The sequence below is a fragment of the Salmo trutta genome, chromosome 30, assembly GCF_901001165.1.
Source record: "Salmo trutta chromosome 30, fSalTru1.1, whole genome shotgun sequence".
Classification (NCBI taxonomy): Eukaryota; Metazoa; Chordata; class Actinopteri; order Salmoniformes; family Salmonidae; genus Salmo; species Salmo trutta.
The window spans coordinates 44,935,514-44,963,013 of NC_042986.1; the positions used below are offsets into that span (position 1 = coordinate 44,935,514).

The 27,500-nt window shown below is 44.0% G+C and overlaps 1 protein-coding gene across 1 annotated transcript in view; it reads left to right on the forward strand.

Moving 5' to 3' along the window:
• Positions 1-27,500, forward strand: part of LOC115168795 (plasma membrane calcium-transporting ATPase 3) — a 154,777-nt gene that overhangs the window by 100,013 nt on the left and 27,264 nt on the right. Inside the window, exons 15-23 of the mRNA XM_029724351.1 lie at positions 8,975-9,081; positions 17,524-17,599; positions 17,761-17,919; positions 18,720-18,777; positions 20,402-20,523; positions 20,806-20,893; positions 24,149-24,255; positions 26,653-26,844; positions 27,008-27,221. Coding sequence (XP_029580211.1) covers positions 8,975-9,081; positions 17,524-17,599; positions 17,761-17,919; positions 18,720-18,777; positions 20,402-20,523; positions 20,806-20,893; positions 24,149-24,255; positions 26,653-26,844; positions 27,008-27,221 — 1,123 coding nt within the window. The remainder of the gene's footprint in view (positions 1-8,974; positions 9,082-17,523; positions 17,600-17,760; positions 17,920-18,719; positions 18,778-20,401; positions 20,524-20,805; positions 20,894-24,148; positions 24,256-26,652; positions 26,845-27,007; positions 27,222-27,500) is intronic.

Sequence of the window (27,500 nt, forward strand, 5' to 3'; positions counted from 1 at the left end):
ATAATGACATCACAACACCCCATAATGACATCACAACACCCCATAATGACATCACAATACCCCATAATGACATCACAATACCCCATAATAACAAAGCGAAAACAAATGTGTTCAAACTAAAAAACAGAAATACGTTATTTACATAGTATTCAGACTCTTTGCTATGAGACTCAATTGACCTCAGGTGCTTCCTGTTTCCATTGATTATCCTTGAGATGTTTCTACAACTTGATTGGAGTCCACATGTGGTAAAATCAATTGATTGGACATGATTTGGAAAGGCACACACCTGTCTATATAAGGTCCCGCAGTTGACAGAGCAAAAACCAAGCCATGAGGTCGAAGGAATTGTCCGTACAGCCCAGAGACAGGATTGTGTCGAGGCACATATCTGGGAAAGGGTACCAAAACATTTCTGCAGCATTGAAAGTCCCTAAGAACACAATGACCTCCATCATTCTTAAATGGAAGAAGTTTGTAACCACCAAGACTCATTCTAGAGCTGGCCGCCCGGCCAAACTGAGTAATCGGGGAAGATGGGCCTTGGTCAGGGAGTTGACCAAGAACCCAACGGTTACTTTGACAGAGCTCTAGAGTTTCTCTGTGAAGATGAGAGAACCTTCCAGAAGGACAACCATCTCTGCAGGACTCCACCAATCAGGCCTTTATGGTAGAGTGGCCAGACGGAAGCCACTCCTCAGTATAAGGCACATGACAGCCCTCTTGGAGTTTGTGTTTTTTTATGGCACCTGACCACACGACTGAACAGTAGTCCAGGTGCAACAAAACTAGGGCCTGTAGGACCTGCCTTGTTGATAGTGTTGTTAAGAAGGCAGAGCATCGCCTTATTATAGACAGACTTCTCCCCATCTTAGCTACTACTGCATCAGTATGTTTTGACCATGACAGTTTACAATCTAGTGTTACTCCAAGCAGTTTAGTCATCTCAACTTGCTCAATTTCCACATTATTTATTACAAGATTTAGTTTAGGTTTAGTGAGTGTTTTGTTCCAAATACAATGCTTTTAGTTTTAGAAATATTTAGGGCTAACTTATTCCTTGCCTCCCACTCTGAAACTAGCTGCAGCTCTTTGTTAAGTGTTCCAGTCATTTCAGTCGCTGTAGTAGCTGACATCTATAGTGTTGAGTCATCCGCATACATAGAAACTCTGGCTTTACTCAAAGTCAGTGGCATGTTGTTAGTAAAAAATTAAAAAGCAAGGGGCCTAAACAGCTACCCTGGGGAATTCCTGATTCTAACTGGATTATACTTGAGATGCTTCCATTAAAGAACACCCTCTGTGTTCTGTTAGACAAGTAACTCTTTATCCACATCATAGCAGGGGGTGTAAAGCGATAACACATACATTTTTCCAGCAGCAGACTATGATCAATAATGTCAAAAGCTGCACTGAAGTCTAACAAGACAGCCCCCACAATCCTTTTATCATCAATTTCTCTCAGCCATTCATCAGTCATTTGTGTAAGTGCTGTTCTTGTTGAGTGTCCTTCCCTATAAGCATGCTGAAATTCTGTTGTCAATTTGTTTACTGTAAAATAGCATTGTATCTGGTCAAACACAATTTTTTTCCAGAAGTTTACTAAGGGTTGGTAACAGGCTGATTGGTCGGCTACTCGAGCCAATAAAGGGGGCTTTACTATTCTTGGGTAGCAGAATGACTTTAGCTTCCCTCCAGGCCTGAGGGCAACACACTTTCTAGTAGGCTTATATTGAAGATATGGCAAATAGGAGTGGTAATATCATTTGCAATTATCCTCAGTCATTTTCCATCCAGATTGTCAGACCCCGGTGGCTTGTCATTGTTGATAGACAGCAATAATTTTTCACCTCTTCCACACTGACTTTACGGAATTCAAAAGTACAATTCTTGTCTTTCATCATTTGGTCAGGTATACTTGGATGTGTAGTGTCAGCGTTTGTTGCTGGCATGTCATGCCTAAGTTTGCTTAACTTGCCAATGAAAAGTAATTAAAGTAGTTTGCAATATCAGTGGGCTTTGTGATGAATGAGGCATCTGATTCAATAAGTGAAGGATCCGAGTTGGCTTTTTTTCTCCCAATTTTTATTTAAGGTGCCCCAAAGCTTTTTACTATCATTCTTTATATAATTTATCTTTGTTTCATAGTATAGTTTATTGTGTAGTTTATTTTTATTTAGTTTAGTCACATGATTTCTTAATTTGCAGTACGTTTGCCAATCAGTTGTGCAGCCAGACTTATCTGCCATTCCTTTATCCTCATCCCTCTCAACCATACCATTCTTCAATTCCTCATCAATCCACAGGGATTTAACCGTTTTTACAGTCATTTCCTTAATGGGTGCTTATTAGTAACTTGAATAAGCAATTTCATAAATGTGTCCAGTGCAGCGTCTGTTTGCTCCTCATTACACACCACAGAACAGCAAATATTCTTTACATCATCAACATATGAATCACTACAAAATGTATTGCATGATGTCTTATATACTATATATTATGCCCAGACTTTGGAACTTTGGTTTTCCTATATATGGCTATTATATTGTGATCGCTACATCCTATGGATTTGGATAGTGCTTTAAAGCAAATTTCTGCAGCATTAGTAAAGATGTGATCACTACATCCTATGGATCTGGATACGGCTTTCAAGCTAATTTCTGCAGCACTAGGAAAGATGTGATGAATACATATTGATGATTTCATTCCTGTGCTGTTTGTAAATACCCTGGTAGGTTGACTGATAACCTGAACCAGGTTGCAGGCACTGGTTACAGTTTGAATCTTTTTCCTGAGTGGGCAGCTTGATGAAAGCCAGTCAATATTTAAATCACCCAGAAAATATACCTCTCTGTTGATATCACATACATCACATCAAGCATTTAACACATATTATCCAGATACTGACTGTTAGCACTTGGTGGTCTATAGCAGCTTCCCACCAGAATGGGTTTTAGGTGAGGCAGATGAACCTGCAGCCATATTACTACATTAGATCATCTCTAAGCTTTACAGGAATGTGGTTCTGAATATAGACCACAACACCGCCTCCGTTGGCATTTCTGTCTTTTCTGTAGATGTTAGAACCATGTATTACTACCACTGTATCATTAAAAGTTTTATCTAAGTGAGTTTCAGCGATAGAATATGTTACACGGAAGTTGCTGACTTCATGGACTTTGTTTCTCAGGCTGCATATGTTAATATGGGCTATTTATAGCACTTTTCTGGGTTGTTTGATTGTTTTTAATGCTTTACTGGGGAGCTTATCAGAGGTAGACTTACTCATGTTATTTACATTGGAGCTGATAGTGCAGGGTGAGCTGCATAAAGTGGTCTTCCTACTATTGCACACGCCTCAGTGCTAACAGTGTAACTCTGGTTTATAGGCTCATGATTACTGCTTACAATAGCTGTAGGATAAACAGATGTATTCAGTGCAATTAGGGGTACATCAATTAAATTACTTACATTGTGTTTGCCAATGCCCCTAAGATCATGTACATTTGATGCAGCATTATGACGACTCATTGTCACAATGGTAGGGACTAACTGAGCTGGTCCTGGATCATCATACCAGTCATTGTTTCAACGCAGCCTTGAAATGCTTGGACAAAGTCCAGGAGCCAAGATGATTTGGATGGACTCCGTCATTCCTGTAGAGTATCTTCTGTTTCCAAAGTTATCAATAAAAGTGACTCCAGCAAAGCTACAGTAGTCTTTTAGCCAGATGTGTAATACCAGCAGTCTGCTGAATCTTTCACATCCGTGGCCCAACGATGGTATTGGACCTGAAATTATTGCCCTTTTTTGGAGTCTTTTAATGCTAAAATCAGTTCTTTAAAATCTATTTTCAAGTGTTCCGAGCTAGCCCTCCTGATGTCGTTTGACCTCACATGGACTACGACAGTGTCAGCTCCCGGCATCTGTGGTAGAACAGTCAGAAGCAGCCTGGTTATGTCCTGTACTCCTGGGTAGAACAGTCAGAAGCAGCCTTGTGATGTCCTGTACTCCTGCTCCTGGGTAGAACAGTTAGAAGCAGCCTTGTTATGTCCTGTACTCCTGGGTAGAACAGTCAGAAGCAGCCTTGTTATGTCCTGTACTCGTGCTCCTGGGTAGAACAGTCAGAAGCAGCCTGGTTATGTCCTGTACTCCTGGGTAGAACAGTCAGAAGCAGCCTTGTGATGTCCTGTACTCCTGCTCCTGGGTAGAACAGTCAGAAGCAGCCTGGTTATGTCCTGTACTCCTGGGTAGAACAGTCAGAAGCAGCCTGGTTATGTCCTGTACTCCTGGGTAGCACAGTCAGAAGCAGCCTTGTTATGTCCTGTACTCCTGCTCCTGGGTAGAACAGTCAGAAGCAGCCTTGTTATGTCCTGTACTCCTGCTCCTGTGTAGAACAGTCAGAAGGAGCCTTGTGATGTCCTGTACTCCTGCTCCTGGGTAGAACAGTCAGAAGCAGCCTTGTTATGTCCTGTACTCCTGGGTAGAACAGTCAGAAGCAGCCTGGTTATGTCCCATACTCGTGCTCATGGGTAGAACAGGGTTTTTGCCTTGGGGACCGAGATGTTTCTCACCATAGAGCTGCCTATGATGACAGCTGGTGATGTTGAATGGGCCGGTCCCTCAGGAAACCTCTCGGTCTGGTGAGGGGGGAGCTCTGAGGATCTGAACCCGAGGTAGAAGCCACCGGAGAGGGAGACAAGGGCGAAGATGCAGGTACCTCCGCATCCGATCTTGATTGGTAAGCCACCACGGACGAAGGCGCTGGAACCTCTGGATCCAGGGCGGCAAAGCTGTTTCTGGTCTGTGTCAGTTCCGGGCTCAACATCTCCATGGAGACCCCCGTTGCCAGAGGACGCCTTCTTCGAGTTCCATGGCGAGTGATGTACCTCCATGGCTGGTTGGTTGGGTCGAGATCAGCTTTGTTCTCCAGGGATGGAACCCTGCCAAGCACCGGCCAGTCGGCTGTGGAGAGCCGACACGGCGGTGAAACTTCCACCAGCCCAGAGCGCCGTCCGGCTACTGGGGTAGAAGAAAAAAGAAAAAGTAGGTGGGTGTGGGTTCCGCAGTAGCTTATGTAGGTTTGCTACTTGCAAGCAGTTGCTACATTGAAAGTCAACGCAGTCCACATTATCCCGGAACAAAGCAAAGTAAACACAGCTCCTACAACGTTCAATAGCGGCCTCCATCTGAAATCGCCGAGCCAGCTAGGCTAGCTGGGCTTTCGCGTCTCTCCCCCAATACAGAATCTGTCAAGATCCTGGGACAGATAGCAGTACTCATAGCAATTTAGTCCAACAGGATTCAAAACAAAATAAAATTATATAAAAACACTGTCAGCTTTTAAACTGAGGTCTTTTGTTCAGGTTTCACCCCTCTTCACCCCTCTTTACACTACTGCTAGAAGCTGTTAAGGAGCCTTTTGGTCCGAGACTTGGCGCTCCGGTACCGCTTGCCGTGCGGTAGCAGAGAGAACAGTCTATGACTTGGGTGACTGGAGTCTCTGACAATTTGTTGGGCTTTCCTCTAACACCGCCTAGTATATAGGTCCTGGATGGCAGGAAGCTTGGCCCCAGTGATGTACTGGGCCGTACGCACTACCCTCTGTAGCGCCTTACGGTCAGATGCCGAGCAGTTGCAGCTGTATAACTTTTTGAGGATCTGGGGTCCCATGCCAAATATTTTCAGTCTCCTGAGGGGGAGAAGGTGTTGTCGTGCCCTCTTCACAGCCATGATACTTTGTTGGTGATGTGGACACCAAGGAACTTGAAACTCTCGACCCGCTCCACTACAGCCCCGTTGATGTTAAACGGGGACTGTTCGGCCTGCCTTTTCCTGTAGTCCACGATCACCTCCTTTGTTTTGCTCACATTGAGGGAGAGGTTGTTGTCCTGGCACCACACTGCCAGGTCTCTGACCTCCTCCCTATAGGCTGTCTCATCGTTGTCGGTGATCAAGCCTACCGCTGTTGTGTCGTCAGCAAACTTATAATGGTGTTGGAGTCGTGTTTGGACTAAACACAGACACCTGAGGGGCCCCTGTGTTGAGGATCAGCGTGGTGGATGTGTTGTTACCTACCCTTACCACCTGGGGGCAGCCCGTCAGGAAGTCCAGGATCCAGTTGCAGAGGGAGGTGTTTAGTCCCAGGCTTCCTAGCTTAATGATGAGCTTTGTGGACACTATGGTGTTGAACGCTTTGCTGTAGTCAATGAACAGCATTCTCACATAGGTGTTCCTTTTGTCCAGATGAGAAAGGGCAGTGTGGAGTGAAATTGAGATTGCAACATCTGTGGATCTGTTGGGGCGGTATGCGAATTGGAGTGGGTCTATGGTATCCGGGATTATGCTGTTGATGTGAGCCATGACCAGCCTTTCATAGCACTTCATGGCTACCGACGTGAGTGCTACGGGGCGGTAATCATTTAGGCAGGTTACCTTCGCTTCCTTGGGCACAGGGACTATGGTGGTCTGCTTGAAACATGTAGGTATTACAGACTCGGTCAGAGAGAGGTTGAAAATGTCAGTGAAGACACTTGCCAGTTGGTCCGCGCATGCTTTGAGTACATGTTCTGGTAATTTGTCTGGCCCAGCGGCTTTGTGAATGTTGACCTGTTTAAAGGTCTTGCTCAAATCAGGTTATCCCACAGTCATCCGGAACAGCTGATGCTCTCATGCATGCTTCAGTGATGCTTGCATCGAAGCAATTATAAAAGGCATTTAGCTCATCTGGTAGGCTCACGTCACTTGGCAGCTTGCGGCTGGATTTCTCTTTGTAGTCCGTAATACTTTTCAAGCCCTGCCACATCCGACGAGCGTCAGAGCCGGTGTAGTAGGATTCAATCTTAATCCTGTCTTGACGCTTTGGTTGTTTGATGGTTTGTCTGAGGGCGTAGCAGGATTTCTTATAAGCGTCCCGCTCCTTGAAAGCGGCAGCTCTAGCCTTTAGCTCGGTGCGGATGTTGCCTGTAACCCATGGCTTCTGGTTGGGATATGTACGTACAGTCACTGTGGGGATGACGTCATCGATGCACTTATTGATAAAGCCGATGACTGAGGTGGTGTACTCCTCAATGCCATTGGATGAATCCCGGAACATATTCCAGTCTGAGCAGCAAAACAGTCCTGTAGCGTAGCATCTGCGTCATCTGACCACTTCCATATTGAGCGAGTCACTGGTACTTCCTGCTTTAGTGTTTGCTTGTAAGCAGGAATCAGAATGATATAATTATGGTCAGATTTGCCAAATAGAGGGCGAGGGAGAGCTTTGTATGCGTTTCTGTGTGTGGAGTAAAGGTGGTCTAGAGTTTTTTTTCCCCTCTGGTTGCACATGTGACATGCTGGTAGAAATGAGGTAAAACAGATTTAAAATTGCCTGCATTAAAGTCCCCGGCCACTAGGAGTGTTGCTTCTGGATGAGCATTTTCTTGTTTGCTTATGGCCTTAAAACCTGCATCGGTCTGTGGTGGTAAATAGATGGTTACGAATAATATAGATGAGAACTCTCTTGGTAGATAGTGTGGTCTACAGCTTATCATGAGGTATTCTACCTCAGGCGAGCAAAATACCTCGAGACTTCTTTAATACTAGACATCGCGCACAAGCTGTACCTGAAAAATATACACGCACCCGCCCCTCGTCTTACCAGACGTAGCTTCTCTGTCCTGCCGATGAAAATCCCGCCAGCTCTATATTATGCGTGTCGTCGTTCAGCCACGACTCAGTGAACCATAAGATATTACAGTTTTTAATGTCCTGTTGGTAGGATAGTCATATATCATCTATTTTGTTTTACAATGCACGTTGGCCAGTAGAACGGATGGTATTTGAGGTTGACTCACTCGCCTATGAACTCTCAGAAGGCAGCCCGACCTCCGCCCCTCTTTTTCTCCGTCTGTTCTTCACGCAAATGACAGGGATTTGGGCCAGTTCCCGAGAAAGCAGTATATCTTTCGCGTCGGAATTGTTAAAGAAAAAATCTTTGTCCAGTTTGAGGTGAGTAATCGCTGTTCTGATGTCCAGAAGTTATTTTTGGTCATAAGAGACGGTAGCAGCAACATTATGTATAAAATAAGTAAAAAAATAAGTTACAAACAACGTGAAAAAACTAACAAAATAACACTGTTGGTTAGAAGCTCGGAAAACTGCAGCGATTACAGCATCGAGTCTTCTTGGGTATGACGCTACAAGCTTGGCACACCTGTATTTGGGGAGTTTCTCCCATTCTTCTCTGCAGATCCTCTCAAGCTCTGTCAGGTTGGATGTTTTTAATATTTATTCTTCTTTTTTTTCTTTTTTTTCATACAACCTGACAGACTTCAGGCGGACCAAACCTTGAGACTTCCTTAGCTATAATGCACCAGCTGTATAGTGCACGACCCTAAGCACAAAGCCAAGACAATGCAGGAGTGGCTTCGGGACAAGTCTCTGAATGTCCTTGTGCCCGGAGTCGAACCCGATCTAACATCTCTGGAGAGACCTGAAAATAGCTGTTCAGCGACGATCCCCATCCAACCTGACAGAGCTTGAGAGGATCTGCAGAGAAGAAGGGGAGAAACTCCCCAAATACAGGTGTAAGCTTGTAGCGTCATACCCAAGAAGACTCGATTTTGTAATCGCTGCCAAAGGTGCTTCAACTAAGTACTGAGTAAAGGGTCTGAATACTTATGTAATAGTGATATTTAAGTTTTTCATTTTTAATACATTTGCTAAAATAAAAAATTTAATGTTTTTGCTTTGTTGTTATCGGGTATTGTGTGTAGATTGATGAGGGAAAAAAGCTATTGAAACAATTTTAGAATATGGCTGTAACGTAACAAAATGTGGAAAAAGTCAAGTGGTCTGAATACTTTCCGAAGTCTAGATGGAGTGTTACAATAGTCTACTGTAGATGTTACTATAGAATATGTAAAGTGCGTTACACACTGTCTCAGTGAACTTTCTCTCTCTCTCTCACTCCCTTCCTCTCTCCCTCTAGGTGTATACCTTTAACTCGGTGCGTAAGTCCATGTCCACGGTGGTCCAGCAACGAGACGGATCCTTCAGACTGTACAGTAAAGGAGCTTCTGAGATACTACTGAAGAAGTGAGGGAGGAGGAGGAGGGGGAAGAGGGGTGGGGAGAGGAGGAAGAGGGGGAGGAGAGGGAGGGATGTAGAAACAAAACCAATGAAATGTACACTGTACTTCTCAACAATATCACTAATTCTACTAATATATCTCTCTCTCTCTCTCTCTCTCCCTCTCAATTAAATTAAATTAAATGTAAGGGCTTTATTGGTATGGAAAACATATGTCTACATTGCCAAAGCAAGTGAAATAGATATTAAACAAAAATGAAATAAAACATAAAAATGTACAGTAAAATGAACAGTAAACATTACACTCACAAAAGTTCCAAAATAATAAAGACATTTTAAATGTCATATTATGTCTATATACAGTGTTGTAACGATGTACAAATAGTTAGAGTGTAAAAGGGAAAATAAATAAACATAAATATGGGTTGTATTTACAATGGTGTTTGTTCTTCACTGGTTGCCCTTTTCTTGTGGCAACAGGTCACAAATCTTGCTGCTGTGATGGAACACTGTGGTATTTCACCCAATAGATATGGGAGTTTATCAAAATTGGGTTTGTTTTCAAATTCTTTTTCTATCTGTGTAATCTGAGGGAAATATGTGTCTCTAATATGGACATACTTTTGGCAAGAGGTTAGGAAGTGCAGCTCAGTTTCTACCTCATTTTGTGGGCAGTGTGCACATAGCCTGTCTTCTCTTGAGAGCCAGGTCTGCCTAAGGCAACCTTTCTCAATAGCAAGGCTATGCCCACTGAGTCTGTACATAGTCAAGGCTTTCATTAAGTTTGGGTCAGTCACAGTGGTCAGGTATTCTGCCACTGCGTACTCTCTGTTTAGGGCCAAATATCATTCTAGTTTGCTTAGTTTTTTTGTTAATTCTTTCCAATGTGTCAAGTAATTATCTTTTTGTTTTCTCATGATTTGGTTGGGTCTAATTGTGTTGCTGTCCTGGGGCTCTGTGGGGTCTGTTTGTGTTCGTGAACAGAGCCCCAGGACCAGCTTGCTTAGGGTACTCTTCTCCAGGTTCATCTCTCTGTAGGTGATGGCTTTGTTATGGAAGGTTTGGGAATCGCTTCCTTTTAGGTGGTTGTAGAATTTAACGTCTCTTTTCTGGATTTTGATAATTAGCGGGTTTCCGCCTTATTCTGCCCTGCATACATTATTTGGTGTTCTACGTTGTACACCGAGGATATTTTTTGCAGAATTCTGTATGCATATTCTCAATTTGGTGTTTGTCCCATTTTGTGAATTCTTGTTTGGTGAGCGGACCCCAGACCTCACAATCATAAAGGGCAATGGGTTCTATAACTGATCCTAATTGGTATGTCGAATTTTATGTTCCTTTTGATGGCATAGAAGACCCTTCTTGCCTTGTCTCTCAGCTCGTTCACAGCTTAGTGGAAGTTACCTGTGGCACTGATGTTTAGGCCGAGGTATGTATAGTTTATTTGTGTGCTCTAGGGCAATGGTGTCTAGATGCAAGTTGTATTTGTGGTCCTGGCAACTGGACCTTTTTTGGAACACCATTATTTTTGTCTTACTGAGATTTACTGTCAGGGCCCAGGTCTGACAGAATCTGTGCAGAAGATCTAGGTGCTGCTGTAGGTCCTCCTTGGTTGGGGACAGAAGCACCAGATCATCATCAAACAGTAGACATTTTACTTCAGATTCTAGTAGGGTGAGGCCGGGTGCTGCAGACTGTTCTAGTGCCCTCGCCAATTCGTTGATATATATGTTGAAGAGGGTGGGGCTTAAGCTGCATCCCTGTCTCACCCCACGCATCCCTGCATCCCTGTCTCACCTCGGCAATTTTAACCGCACACTTGTTGTTTGTGTACATGGATTTTATAATGTCGTATGTTTTTCCCCCAACCACTTTCCATCAATTTGTATAGCAGACCCTCATGCCAAATTGAGTCGAATGCTTTTTAAAAACCTCTTTGGGCTAGGGGGCGGTATTTTGACGTCCGGATGAAAAGCGTGCCCAAAGTAAACTACCTGCTACTCAGGCCCAGATGCTATTATATGCATATAATTGGTAGATTTGGATAGAAAACACTCTAAAGTTTCTAAAACTGTTGAAAAAAATTCTGTGAGTATAACAGAACTGATATGGCAGGCAAAAACCTGAGGAAAATCCATCCAGGAAGTGCCATTATTTGAAATGGGTAGTTTTCCATTGAAAGCCTATCCACCATATAAAGGGATATGACCTAGATTGCGTTCCCTATGGCTTCCACTTGATGTGAACAGTATTTAGACATTGTTTCAGGCTTTTATTCTGAAAAATGAGGGAGAATGACCACTTTCAATGAGTGGACCGTGGAAAGTCCCAGAGTTGTTTGGTGTGCGCTGCCGAGAGCGTGCATTTCGTTCTTTTTCCTTTATATTGACGATGCTATTGTCCGGTTGAAATATTATTGATTATTTAGACAAAAAACAACCTGAAGATTGGTTAAAAAACATCGTTTGACATGTTTCTACGAACTTTACTGGTACTATTTGGATTTTTCGTCTGCCTGTTGTGACTGCCTTTGAGCCAATGGATTACTGAACAAAACGAACATTTATTGTGTAACATGGAGTCTTGTGAGTGCAACCATATGAAGATCATCAAAGGTAAGTGATTAATTTTATCGCTATTTCTGACTTTTGTTACTCCTCTACTTGGCTGGAAAATGTTTGTATGGTTGTGTGTGCTGGGCACTGTCCTCAGATAATCGCATGGTGTGCTTTCGCCGTAAAGCCTTTTTGAAATCTGACACAGCGGCTGGATTAACAAGAAGTTAAGATTTATTTTGATGTATTACACTTATATTTTCGTGAATGTTGAATATTGATATTCCTGTAGTTTGAATTTGGCGTGCTGCCATTTCACTGGATGTTGTCAAATCGATCCCGCTAAAGGAATTGGTGTGTGAAGGGATCTATAAGAGAAGACTTTGCCTTTGTTTTGGTTTGTTTGTTTGTCAATTAGGGTGTGCAGGGTGAATACGTGGTCTGTCGTACGGTAATTTGGTAAAAAGCCAATTTGACATTTGCTCAGTACATTGTTTTCACTGAGGAAATGTACGAGTCTGTTAATGATAATGCAGAGGATTTTCCCAAGGTTGCTGTTGACACATATCCCACGGTAGTTATTGGGGTCAAATTTGTCTCCACTTTTGTTGATTGGGATGATCAGTCCTTGGCTCCAAATATTGGGGAAGATGCCAGAGCCAAGGATGATGCTAAAGAGTTTAAGTATAGCCAATTGGAATTTGTGATCTGTATATTTTATCATTTCATTGAGGACAACATCAATACCACAGGCCTTTTTGGGTTGGAGGGTTTGTATTTTGTCCTGTAGTTCATTCAATGTAATTGGAGAATCCAGTGGGTTCTGGTAGTGTTTAATAGTTGCGTCTGATTTGTATTTGATCATGTATATGTTTTTGCTGTTTGTTCTTTGTTATAGGGCCAAAAAGATTGGAGAAGTGGTTTATCCATACATCTCCATTTTGGATAGATAACTCTTCATGTTGTTGATTGTTTAGTGTGTTCCAATGTTCCCAGAAGTGGTTAGATTCTATGGATTCTTCAATTACATTGAGCTGATTTCTGACGTGCTGTTCCTTCTTTTTCCGTAGTGTATTCCTGTATTGTTTTAGTGATTCATCATAGTGAAGGCGTAGGCCCAGGTTTTCTGGGTCTCTGTTTTTGGTTGGATAGGTTTCTCAATTTCTTGTTGTTAATTTTCTTGGGTTGTCTGCTTGAAATTTTTAGATTTGATAGGGAAGCTGAGAGGTCAAATATACTGTTTAGGTTTTCTACTGCCAGGTTTACACTTTCACTATTACAGTGGAATGTTTTGTCCAAGAAATTGTCTAGAAGGGATTGAATTTGTTGTTGCCTAATTGTTTTTTGGTATATTTCCACACTACTCTCCTTCCATCTATAGCATTTCTTAATATTATTCAGCTCCTTTGGCTTTGATGCCTCATGATGGAGTTTTGCTCTGTTCAAGTAGACTGTGATTTTGCTGTTTTTCTGATAGGGGTGTCAGTGGGCTGACTGTGATCGCTCTGAGAGACTCTGGGTTGAGGTCAGTGATAAAGTAGTCTACAGTACTACTGCCAAGAGATGAGCTATAGGTGTACCTACCATAGGAGTCCCCTTGAAGCCTACCATTGACTATGTACAGACCCAGCGTGCAACAGAGCTGCAGGAGTTGTGACCCGTTTTTGTTGGTTGTCGTAGTTGTGCCTAGGGGGGCATATGGGGGAGGGAATGCTGTCACCTCCAGGTTGGTGTTTGTCCCCCTGTGTGCTGAGGGTGTCAGGTTCTTGTCCAGTTCTGGCATTTAGGTCACCACAGACTAGTACATGTCCCTGGGCCTGGAAATGATTGATCTCCCCCTCCAGGATGGAGAAGCTGTCTTCATTAAAGTATGGGGATTCTAGTGGGGGGATATAGGTAGGATGGAGAAGCTGTCTTCATTAAAGTATGGGGATTCTAGTGGGGGATATACAGTAGGATGGAGAAGCTGTCTTCATTAAAGTATGGGGATTCTAGTGGGGGGATATAGGTAGCACACAGGAGGACATTTTTCTCTGTTCAGATAATTTCATTAATTTCTAGCCAAATGTTAAATGTTCCTGTTTTGATTAATTTAATAGAGTGGGTTAGGTCTGCTCTATACCAAATTAGCATACCCCCTGAGTCTCTTCCCTGTTTCACACCTGGTAGTTTGGTGGATGGTACTACCAGCTCTCTGTAATCTAGAGGGCAACCAGTGGGTCCATCTCCTTTATACCATGTTTCTTGTAGGATGATAATGTCAGTAAATCTGATGGCGCCAACAGAGATGGTCGCCTCGCTTCGAGTTCTTAGGAAACTATGCAGTATTTTGTTTTTTTTATGCATTATTCTTACGTTGTTACCACAGGAAATCTTAAGTCTTATTACATACAGCCAGGAAGAACTATTGGATATAAGAGCAACGTCAACTTACCAACATTATGACCAGGAATACGACTTTCCCGAAGTGGATCCTCTGTTTGGTCCACCACCCAGGACAATGGATCGGATCCCAGCCGGCGACCCAAAACAACGATGCCGCAGAAGGAGCAGATGAAGCGGCCACAGGCTCCGTAGACGGGCACATCGCCCACCGCTCACGAGTATACTACTAGCCAATGTCCAGTCTCTTGACAACAAGGTAGACGAAATTCGTGCAAGTGTTGCCTTTCAGAGATTGTAACATTCTCTGTTTCATGGAAACATGGCTCTCTTGGGATATGTTGTCGGAAACGGTTCAGCCACCGGGCTTCTCCATGCATTGCGCCAACAGAGATAAACACCTCTCTGGGAAGAGGAAGGGCAGGGGTGTATGCTTCATGATTAACGACTCATGGTGTAATCATAACAACATTCAGGAACTCAAGTCCTTCTGCTCACCTGACCTAGAATTCCTCACAATCAAATGCCGACCATATTATCTCCCAAGAGAATTCGCGTCGGTTATTGTCACAGCCGTGTATACGTCAGGGATTGTTACATACTCTGTTTCACGGAAACATGACTCTCTCGGGATATGTTGTCGGAGTCGGTACAGCCACCGGGATTCTTCATGCATCGCGCCGACAGAAATAAACATCTCTCCGCGAAGAAGAGGGGCGGGGCTGTATGTTTCATGATTAACGACTCATAGCGTAATCATAATAACATACAGGAACTCAAGTCCTTTTATTCCCCCCTCAAGCTGATACCACGACGGCCCTCAAGGAACTTCACTTGACTCTATGTAAACTGGAAACCATATATCCTGAGGCCGCGTTTATTGTAGCTGGGGATTTAAACAAAGCAAATTTGAGAACAAGGCTACCTAAATTCTATCAGCATATTGATAGCACTACGCGCATGGGCAATACCCTCGATCACTCCTACTCTAACTTCCATGATGCATACAAAGCCCTCCCCCGCCCTTCCTTCGGCAAATCCGACCACGACATCATCTTGCTCCTACCGTCTTATAGGCAGAAACTCAAACAGGATGTACCAGTGACTAGAACCGTTCAACGCTGGTCTGACCAATCGGAATCCACGCTTCAAGATTGTTTTGATCACGCGGACAGGAATATGTTCCGGTCAGCCTCAGAGAACAACATCGACCTATACGCTGACTCAGTGAGTGAGTTTATAAAGAAGTGCATTGGAGATGTTGTACCCACTGTGACTGTTAAAACCTAACCTAACCAGAAACCGTGGATGGATGGCGGCATTTTCGCAACAATGAAAGCGCGATCCACCGCATTTAACCATGGAAAGAGGTCTGGGAATATGACAGAATATAAACAGTGTAGCTATTCACTCCGCAAGGCTATCCAACAAGCGAAATGCCAGTACAGGGACAAGATGGAGTTGCAATTCAATGGCTCAGACACTAGACGTTTGTGGCAGGGTCTACAGGAAATCACGGACTACAAAAAGAAAACATCACGCTTCCAGACAAGCAAAACTCCTTCTTTGACTGCTTTGAGAGTAATACAATGCCACCGTCGCGGCCCACTAACATGGACAGGGCCCCCCCCCCCTCCTTCTCCGTGGCTGACGTCAGTAAAACGTTTAAACGTGTTAACCCTCGCAAGGCTGCCGGCCCAGACGGCATCCCAACCGCGTCCTCAGAGCATGCGCAGACCAGCTGGCTGATGTGTTTACGGACATATTCAATCTGTCCCTATCCCAGTCTGCTGTCCCAATATGCTTCAAGATGGCCACCATTGTTCCTATTCCCAAGAAGGCAAAGGTAACTGAACTAAATGACTATCGCCCCGTAGCACTCACTTCTGTCATCATGAAGTGCTTTGAGAGACTAGTCAAGGATCATATCACCACCACCTTACCGGCCACCCTAGACCCACTTCAGTTTCCATACCGCCCCAACAGGTCTACAGACAACGCAATTGCCATCACACTGCACACTACCCATCTGGATGAAAGAATGCTGTTCATTGACTACAGCTCAGCATTCAACACCATAGTACCCTCCAAACTCATCATTAAGCGTGAGGCCCAGGGTCTCAACCCCGCCCTGTGCAATTGGGTCCAGGACTTTCTAACGGGCCGCCCCCAGGTGGTGATGGTAGGAAACAACATCTCCACTTCTCAGACCCTCAAGACACTGGGGTTCCACAAGGGTGTGTGCTCAGCTACCTCCTGTACTCCCTGGCCATACACGCCTCCTACTCAATCATCAAGTTTGCAGACGACACAACAATAGTGGGCTTGATTACCAACAACGACGAAACAGCCTACAGAGAGTAGGTGAGGGCACTCGGAGTGTTTTGTCAGGAAAACAACTGCACCGCCCTCAACCGCAAGGATCTCCAGAGGGTAGTGAGGTCTGTACAACGCATCACTGGGGGCAAACTACCTGCCCTCCAGGACACCTACACCACCCAATGTGACAGGAAGGCCAAAAAGATCATCAAGGACAGCAACCACCCGAGCCACTGCCTGTTCATCCTGCTATCATCCAGAAGGTGAGGTCAGTACAGGTGCATCAAAGCTGGAACCGAGAGACTGAAAAACAGCTTCTATCTCAAGGCCATCAGACTGTTAAACAGCCATCACTAGCACAGAGAGGCTGCTGCCTACACTGAGACCCAATCACTGGCCACTTTAATAAATGGATCACTAGTCACTATAAATAATGCCACTTTAAATAATGGCTACATATCTTATATTACTCATATCACATGTATATAATGTATTTTATACCATCTATTGCACCTTGCCTGTGCTGCTCGGCCATCACTCATCCATATACTTACATGTATATATTCTCATTCGACCCCTTTAGATGTGTGTGTATTAGGTAGTTGTTGTGGAATTGTTATATTACTTGTTAGATATTACTGCACTGTCGGAACTAGAAGCACAAGCATTTCACTACACTCGCATTAACATCTGCTAAACATGTGTATGTGACAAATAAAATTTGATTTGCTTTCCAATTTCTTTGATGATGTCTGGGTTCCTGCTCTTTAGGCCAAAGACAGATGGGGCTTGGGCCTGTTGCTCTGCTCACGGCCTGCGCATATGTCCTACTGTCATGTTGAGGTCTCTCTCTCTCTCTCTCTCTCTCTCTCTCTCTCTCTCTCTCTCTCATTCTCTCTCTGTCATTCTCTCATTCTCTCTCTCTCATTCTCTCTCTCATTCTTATTCTCTCTCTGTCATTCTCTCTCTCTCTCTCATTCTCTCTCTCTCATTCTCTCTCTCTCTCTCATTCTCTCTCTCTCTCTCTCTCTCTCTCTCTTCTATCGTCTCTCTCTTCTCTCCTTCCATTCTCTCTCTCTCTCTCTTCTCTCTCATCTCTCTCTCTTCATTCTCCTCTCCTCGTCTTCCTCATCTCTCTCTCTCTCTCTCATTCTCTCTCTCTCTCTCATTCTCTCTCTCTTTCACCCAGGTGTTCGTATATCATGGACGTTCATGGAGAGCCACGTAATTTCAGACCCAGAGACAGGGAGGAGATGGTGAAACAGGTGACACACCACACACACACACACACACACACACACACACACCACACACACACACACACACACACACACAACACACACACACACACCACACACACACACACACACATGCCCACACATACACACTTGATATGAATGTTACCAAATGTATTGTGATGAAACAGGTGATAGAGCCGATGGCATGTGAAGGGTTAAGGACGATCTGTATCGCATTCCGAGACCTTCCATCCAATCCCGAGCCAGACTGGGACAACGAGGAGGACATCGTTACTCAGCTGACCTGCCTCACTGTGGTGGGCATAGAAGACCCTGTACGACCTGAGGTAGAGTCTAACCCTAACCCTAACCCTAACCCTGTACGACCTGAGGTAGAGTGGGTGTTATGGTACTGTAAGGTCCAGAGGAATTGTGAGTTGGAGCCCCCAGTCTAACCCTAACCCTAACCCTGTACGACCTGAGGTAGAGTGGGTGTTATGGTACTGTAAGGTCCAGAGGGTTGTGAGTTGGAGCCCCCAGTCTAACCCTAACCCTAACCCTAACCCTGTACGACCTGAGGTAGAGTCTAACCCTAACCCTAACCCTGTACGACCTGAGGTAGAGTGGGTGTTATGGTACTGTAAGGTCCAGAGGGTTGTGAGTTGGAGCCCCCAGTCTAACCCTAACCCTAACCCTAACCCTGTACGACCTGAGGTAGAGTCTAACCCTAACCCTAACCCTGTACGACCTGAGGTAGAGTGGGTGTTATGGTACTGTAAGGTGCAGAGGGTTGTGAGTTGGCGACCCCAGTCTAACCCTAACCCTCCTGGTGGAATTATCACTCTCTCTCTCTCTTATGTCTGGATTTCTGCTTGTTTGTGAGTAACTCTCCCTCTCTCCTCTCTCTCTCCTTCTCTCCCTCTCTCTCCTCTCTCGCCCTCTCTCCCTCTCTCTCTCTCCTCTGTATCCCTCTCTCTCTCTCTCCCTATCCCTCTCTCTCTCCCTATCCCTCTCTCTCTCTCTATCCTCTCTCTCACTCTCTCTTTCCCTCTCTCTCACTCTCTCTATCTCTCTCTCGCCCTTTCTCTCTCTCTATCCCTCTCTCTCACTCTCTCTATCCCTCTCTCTCTCGCTCTTTCTCTCTCAGGTGCCTGATGCAATTCGTAAGTGTCAGAAAGCGGGCATCTGCGTAAGGATGGTCACAGGTTTGTAATGTGTTTATCACACTATGATTTACGAACACAGCCAGCGCATATTAGAGACAGGCTACTTTTTTATTTGAGCCAGGTGCCTATTTCCTTAAACATCATATCAGGTGGGAAAGACTACCGCACGGTTTACTGTGACCAGTAGGACCAGTATAAACATAATAACATGTTGAAAAGACTAAACATCATAACAAATCCCATGGCTGCCTATCATACACCTCTGATTTCCTGCTTCAACAACATGGAGAGAGCTACCGATTATGTTTTCTTTTTGTTGGCGCCATGGCTAGCAACGATGACAGAATGAAAAAAATAATATTTTAATGCGCATGATCGTGGTAATATCAGAGCTGTGTCCATGGTAACCTCGTAAACAATACATTTTGACTGGGTGTTTATTTGAAACAGGCCGATGCATGGCTATTAAAACAGGCCTGGCTATTAAAGCAGGCCTGGCTATTAAAGCAGGCCTGGCTATTAAAACAGGCCTGGCTATTAAAACAGGCCTGGCTATTAAAACAGGCCTTGCTATTAAAACAGGCCTGGCTATTAAAACAGGCCTTGCTATTAAAACAGGCCTGGCTATTAAAACAGGCCTGGCTATTAAAGCAGGCCTGGCTATTAAAGCAGGCCTGGCTATTAAAACAGGCCTGGCTATTAAAACAGGCCTTGCTATTAAAACAGGCCTGGCTATTAAAACAGGCCTGGCTATTAAAACAGGCCTGGCTATTAAAACAGGCCTGGCTATTAAAACAGGCCTGGCTATTAAAATGACCTGTTCTTAGGCACGACGCAACGCGGAGTACAGCCCTTAGCCGTGGTATATTGGCCATAGACCACAAATCCCAGTGGATTTAATTAGAACAGTAAAAAAATATATGTTTGTCATACCAATGGTATACAGTCTGATATACCAAGGCTGTCAGCCAATCAGCATTCAAGGCTCGAACCATCCAGTTTATAATATATTATGAAGTAACTCTGTTAAAATGTGTTAAAACTATTCTATTACGGCGGGCAATTAGCCTAGCGGTTAAGAGGTTGGGCAAGTAACTGAAAGGTCGCTGGTTCGAATCCCTGAGCCGACTATGTGAACAATCTTCCCGTGTGGCTCAGTTGGTAGAGCATGGTGTTTGCAACGCCAGGGTTGTGGGTTCGATTCCCACGGGGGGCCAGTACAACAACAAAAAATGCATGAAATGAAATGTATGCGTTCACTACTGTAAGTCGCTCTGGATAAGAGCGTCTGCTAAATGACTAAAATGTAAATGTAACAATCAGTCAATGTGCCCTTGAGCAAGGCATTTAACCCTGATTGATCCTGTGAGTCTCTCTGCTTAAGAGCGTCTGCTAAATGACTGAAAGTGTGAACATATATGTCTATTAGGACCTTGTGTGTGTAGCTGGCATCAACCATAGCAGCTAAATGTTATGACCATGTATAACGCTGTTATTACACATTATACCTGTGTTATGACCATGTATAACTCTGTTATTACACATTATACCTGTGTTATGACCATGTATAACGCTGTTATTACACATTATACCTGTGTTATGACCATGTATAATGCTGTTATTACACATTATACCTGTGTTATGACCATGTTTTAACCACCAGGAGACAACATTAACACAGCCAGGGCCATAGCAGCTAAATGTGGCATCATCCATCCTGGAGAAGACTTCCTGTGTATCGACGGCAAGGAGTTCAACCGGCGAATCAGGAACGAGAAAGGAGAGGTGTGTATGTGGTTAGGGGCAGGTGTGTGTGTGTGTGTGTGTGTGTGTGTGTGTGTGTGTGTGTGTGTGTGTGTGTGTGTGTGTGTGTGTATGTGGTTAGGGGCGTGTGTGTGTGTGTGTGTGTGTGTGTGTGTGTGTGTGTGTGTGTGTGTGTGTGTGTGTGTGTGTATGTGGTTAGGGGCGTGTGTGTGTGTGTGTGTGTGTGTGTGTGTGTGTGTGTGTGTGTGTGTGTGTGTGTGTGTCTGTGTGCAAACTCCTCCCCCCTGTGTGTTTGATTGACAGGTAGAGCAGGAGCGGATTGACAAGGTCTGGCCTAAACTACGAGTCCTCGCTCGCTCCTCCCCCACCGACAAACACACACTAGTCAAAGGTGAGTCACACACACACACACACACACCTGCCCCTAACCACACACACACACACACACACACCTACCCCTAACCACACACTCACACACACACACCTGCCCCTAACCACACACACACACCTGCCCCTAACCACACACACACACACACACCTGCCCCTAACCACACACACACACACACACACACACCTGCCCCTAACCACACACACACACACACCTGCCCCTAACCACACACACACACACACCTGCCCCTAACCACACACACACACACCTGCCCCTAACCACACACACACACACACACACACACACCAGTGCCGTTCAAGACTAGGAAGGACATTTTGTTTTTAGGTGCACAGCCTTATTTCTATTACGGCATTTTGAATGACTGTCATTCATATTCCATTCGTCCAGCTCAATGTAACATCCATAGGTTTGGCTCTTACGTGAGGATCCATTTTGCCCTTTACCCATCATGAGGTTGTTAAAAACCTACCCTACAAATTACAATAAGGCAGATGCATAGGTGGAGGTAGGATGAGGCAGGATGAGGTAGGCTGAGATAGGTTGAGGTAGTGTGAGATAGGTGGAGGTAGGTGAGGTAGGATGAGGTAGGCTGAGATAGTGTGAGGTAGGTGGAGATAGGTTGAGGTAGGTGAAGGTAGGATGAGATAGGTGGAGGTAGGATGAGGTAGGTGGAGGTAGGATGAGATAGGTGGAGGTAGGTGGAGGTAGGTGGAGGTAGGATGAGATAGGTTGAGGTAGGTGGAGGTAGGTGAAGGTAGGTGGAGAGACAAACTGGAGTAAACAAGGTATTAGACAGTATCTCTGTTTCCATTAACTTGTCCAGTGTTCTTGTAGACATTTAGAAAGTTTGCATAGAGAATAGATGATCAGTTTCCTGCTAGTGGGTTTCCTGCTAGGATGCTTCCTGCTAGGATGTTTCCTGCTAGGCTGTTTCCTGCTAGGCTGTTTCCTGCTAGGGGGTTTCCTGCTAGGATGTTTCCTGCTAGGGGGTTTCCTGCTAGGGGGTTTCCTGCTAGGGGGTTTCCTGCTAGGGTGTTTCCTGCTAGGGGGTTTCCTGCTAGGGGGTTTCCTGCTAGGGTGTTTCCTGCTAGGATGTTTCCTGCTAGGCTGTTTCCTGCTAGGGTGTTTCCTGCTAGGGGGTTTCCTGCTAGGGGGTTTCCTGCTAGGGGGTTTCCTGCTAGGATGTTTCCTGCTAGGGGGTTTCCTGCTAGGGTGTTTCCTGCTAGGGTGTTTCCTGCTAGGGTGTTTCCTGCTAGGGGGTTTCCTGCTAGGATGTTTCCTGCTAGGATGTTTCCTGCTAGGGGGTTTCCTGCTAGGATGTTTCCTGCTAGGGTGTTTCCTGCTAGGGGGTTTCCTGCTAGGATGTTTCCTGCTAGGGTGTTTCCTGCTAGGGGGTTTCCTGCTCGGGTGTTTCCTGCTAGGGGTTTCCTGCTAGGGGGTTTCCTGCTAGGGTGTTTCCTGCTAGGGCGTTTCCTGCTAGGGGGTTTCCTGCTAGGGGGTTTCCTGCTAGGGGGTTTCCTGCTAGGGGGTTTCCTGTTATGGTGTTTCCTGCTAGGATGTTTCCTGCTAGGATGTTTCCTGCTAGGGGGTTTCCTGTTATGGTGTTTCCTGCTAGGATGTTTCCTGCTAGGATGTTTCCTGCTAGGGGGTTTCCTGTTATGGTGTTTCCTGCTAGGATGTTTCCTGCTAGGATGTTTCCTGCTAGGGGGTTTCCATGTAACTATCTGGTGTCAATAAAAACAGCTGGACATAATTTCCTCACACCAATCTTTTTATAAATGTAGTGGTTGAAGTGTTTTCGTTACCCATTTAGGCAAATGGTGCATTAATAAATTAGTTACAGCCTGTATGCCCTCACACCTATCTGTTTCATGTCTCAGGTATCCTGTGAAAGTCAGCGTTGATAGAATGCAATAATTGACTAATATTTGCCAAATTCTAATAATTCTCATGTGCCAACACATCGCCGCGGTCCGTGGTTGCCATGGTGAAACTTCCTGTAGATCTGATTATAATTGGATGATGAAACTTTCCAGCCAACCAGAAAAACAAGGCGAAGCAATTCAGGCATTCTTGAAAATCAGGGCAATCATAATTGTTTAAACTATAAAAAAAAAGAATGATTTGCAAGCAGAAGGCAATTAGAAGGAAATGTGGAGTGGAACATGTGATGGCAGTATTCGATATTCCTGATTTATTCTAAAAACATCATCATTTGTTGTAATAAAGTTAGACAAAAGAAAAATCCACTGTCCAACAGATCATTGTGTTGTCCATCTTTAAAACGTGTGTCCTACTGTTTACCAACAGATCATTGTGTTGTCCATCTTTAGAACGTGTCCTACTGTTTACCAACAGATCATTGTGTTGTCCATCTTTAGAACGTAAATCCTACTGTTTACCAACAGATCATTGTGTTGTCCATCTTTAGAACGTAAATCCTACTGTTTACCAACAGATCATTGTGTTGTCCATCTTTAGAACGTGTGTCCTACTGTTTACCAACAGATCATTGTGTTGTCCATCTTTAGAACGTAAATCCTACTGTTTACCAACAGATCATTGTGTTGTCCATCTTTAGAACGTGTATCCTACTGTTTACCAACAGATCATTGTGTTGTCCATCTTTAGAACGTAAATCCTACTGTTTACCAACAGATCATTCTGTTGTCCATCTTTAGAACGTAAATCCTACTGTTTACCAACAGATCATTGTGTTGTCCATCTTTAAAACGTGTATCCTACTGTTTACCAACAGATCATTGTGTTGTCCATCTTTAGAACGTGTGTCCTACTGTTTACCAACAGATCATTGTGTTGTCCATCTTTAGAACGTGTATCCTACTGTTTACCAACAGATCATTGTGTTGTCCATCTTTAGAACGTGTCCTACTGTTTACCAACAGATCATTGTGTTGTCCATCTTTAGAACGTGTATCCTACTGTTTACCAACAGATCATTGTGTTGTCCATCTTTAAAACGTAAATCCTACTGTTTACCAACAGATCATTGTGTTGTCCATCTTTAGAACGTAAATCCTACTGTTTACCAACAGATCATTGTGTTGTCCATCTTTAGAACGTAAATCCTACTGTTTACCAACAGATCATTGTGTTGTCCATCTTTAGAACGTAAATCCTACTGTTTACCAACAGATCATTGTGTTGTCCATCTTTAGAACGTAAATCCTACTGTTTACCAACAGATCATTGTGCTGTATATCACTGTGTGTTCAGGCATCATGGACAGCACTGTGTTGGAGCTGAGGCAGGTTGTCGCGGTAACCGGAGACGGGACCAATGACGGGCCGGCGCTGAAGAAGGCCGACGTGGGCTTTGCCATGGTAACGCCCTGCTCAAAGTGTTTTATGTTGTCACTGCTGAGACACAGTAATATTATGAATGGAAAACACTAGCTTGTATTAAAGACTGAGACACAGTAATATTATGAATGGAAAACACTAGCTTTTATTAAAGACTGAGACACAGTAATATTATGAATGGAAAACACTAGCTTGTATTAAAGACTGAGACACAGTAATATTATGAATGGAAAACACTAGCTTGTATTAAAGACTGAGACACAGTAATATTATGAATGGAAAACACTAGCTTTTATTAAAGACTGAGACACAGTAATATTATGAATGGAAAACACTAGCTTGTATTAAAGACTGAGACACAGTAATATTATGAATGGAAAACACTAGCTTGTATTAAAGACTGAGACACAGTAATATTATGAATGGAAAACACTAGCTTTTATTAAAGACTGAGACACAGTAATATTATGAATGGAAAACACTAGCTTGTATTAAAGACTGAGACACAGTAATATTATGAATGGAAAACACTAGCTTGTATTAAAGACTGAGACACAGTAATATTATGAATGGAAAACACTAGCTTGTATTAAAGACTGAGACACAGTAATATTATGAATGGAAAACACTAGCTTGTATTAAAGATGCGGTCACATTTATTGGCACTCTTACACTTTACAATGTGCAATGGAGCAGAATTAACTGTTTGCTCTTTTTAAAACTGGTTGAATGGCTGTTTTCACCCTGTTGGCACCAACAATTTACTACAGATTAGACACATTACACAGTAAACAAGATATCTTGCCCCCAACCAAAATCATTTGAATTTTGAATAATTTAGTCCAGACCATGTTTTACTTTGAAATGAAAAATGTCAGTGTTGATAAATGTTTTGGGGTCCTGTCCAGTTGTAAATCAGAAGAAATAGTGACTTGAGCAAGGAGGCCAATATATTTGACCTCACCTGTACATAATTTGCGTAAACTCTTAATCTCTCTCTCACACTCTCTCCTACACTCTCTCTCCTACTCTTTCTCCTACACTCTCTCTCTCAATTTTATTCAAGGGGCTTTATTGTCATGGCAAACTATTGTTAACATTGCCAAAGCAAGATAAGTAGATAATAAACAAAAGTGAAATAAACAATAAAAAGTGAACAGTAAATATTATACTCACACAAGATCCAAAATAATAGAGACATTACAAATGTCATATATAGTGTTGTAACGATGTGCAAATGGTTACATTAGAAAAGGGAAACTAAATAAACATAAATATGGCTTGTATTTACAATGGTGTTTGTTCTTCACTGGTTGCCCTTTTCTTGTGGCAACAGGTCACAAATCTTGCTGCTGTGATGGAACACTGTGGTATTTCACCCAGTAGATATGGGAGTGAAATATGGGAGATATGTGTCTCTCTCTATCTCTCTTTGGTTTTGTCTCTCCCTCGTTCTTCATATTTCTCTCTATTTACCCCTATCTACACCTCTTCTCTCTGCAGGGTATAGACGATATTAAACCATACCTCTTCTCTCTCCAGGGTACAGACGGTATTAAACCATACCTCTTCTCCAGGGTATAGACGGTATTAAACCATACCTCTTCTCTCTCCAGGGTATAGACGATATTAAACCATACCTCTTCTCTCTCCAGGGTATAGACGGTATTAAACCATACCTCTTCTCTCTCCAGGGTACAGACGGTATTAAACCATACCTCTTCTCTCTCCAGGGTATAGACGGTATTAAACCATACCTCTTCTCTCTCTGCAGGGTATAGATGGTATTAAACCATACCTCTTCTCTCTCTGCAGGGTATAGACGGTATTAAACCATACCTCTTCTCTCTCTGCAGGGTATAGACGGTATTAAACCATACCTCTTCTCTCTCTCCAGGGTATAGACGGTATTAAACCATACCTCTTCTCTCTCTGCAGGGTATAGACGGTATTAAACCATACCTCTTCTCTCTCCAGGGTATAGATGGTATTAAACCATACCTCTTCTCTCTCCAGGGTATAGATGGTATTAAACCATACCTCTTCTCTCTCTGCAGGATATAGACGGTATTAAACCATACCTCTTCTCTCTCCAGGGTATAGATGGTATTAAACCATACCTCTTCTCTCTCTGCAGGATATAGACGGTATTAAACCATACCTCTTCTCTCTCCAGGGTATAGATGGTATTAAACCATACCTCTTCTCTCTCCAGGGTATAGACGGTATTAAACCATACCTCTTCTCTCTCTGCAGGGTACAGATGGTATTAAACCATACCTCTTCTCTCTCTGCAGGGTATAGACGGTATTAAACCATACCTCTTCTCTCTCTGCAGGGTATAGACGGTATTAAACCATACCTCTTCTCTCTCTGCAGGGTATAGACGGTATTAAACCATACCTCTTCTCTCTCCAGGGTATAGCCGGTACAGACGTGGCCAAGGAGGCGTCTGACATCATATTAACGGACGATAACTTCAGTAGTATAGTGAAGGCTGTGATGTGGGGGAGGAACGTCTACGACAGCATCTCCAAGTTCCTCCAGTTCCAGCTGACTGTCAACGTGGTGGCTGTCATCGTGGCCTTCACTGGGGCCTGCATCACACAGGTAACACACACACACACACACACACACACACACACACACAAAACGCACACACACACTCACACACAAACGCACTCACACACAAACGCACACTCTCAACATTGTGGGCGTCAACAGTGGATTTTCACACATTCTCCTCCCCCCACCAACCCTCTTGCCCCCCCAGGACTCTCCTCTGAAAGCAGTCCAGATGTTATGGGTTAACCTCATCATGGATACCTTCGCCTCTCTTGCCCTAGCAACAGAACCCCCCACAGAGTCCCTGTTGCTACGTAAACCCTATGGCCGCAACAACCCTCTCATCTCCTTGACGATGTTGAAGAACATCCTGGGTCACGGAGTCTACCAGCTCATCATCATATTTAGTCTCCTGTTTATAGGTAACGCACGCACGCATGCACACACACACGCACGCACGCACGCACACACACACACACACACACACACTTTTTCCCTCTTCTCCTTCTTCCTATCCATTACTTTCCTTCTCCTCCCTGTTCCTTCTCCTCCCTGTTCCTTCTCCTCCCTGTTCCTTCTCCTCCCTGTTCCTTCTCCTCCCTGTTCCTTCTCCTCCCTGTTCCTTCTCCTCCCTGTTCCTTCTCCTCCCTGTCCTCATTCATCATCTTGCCTCCAGTTCTCTTTTTTGACAGTTTCTCTCC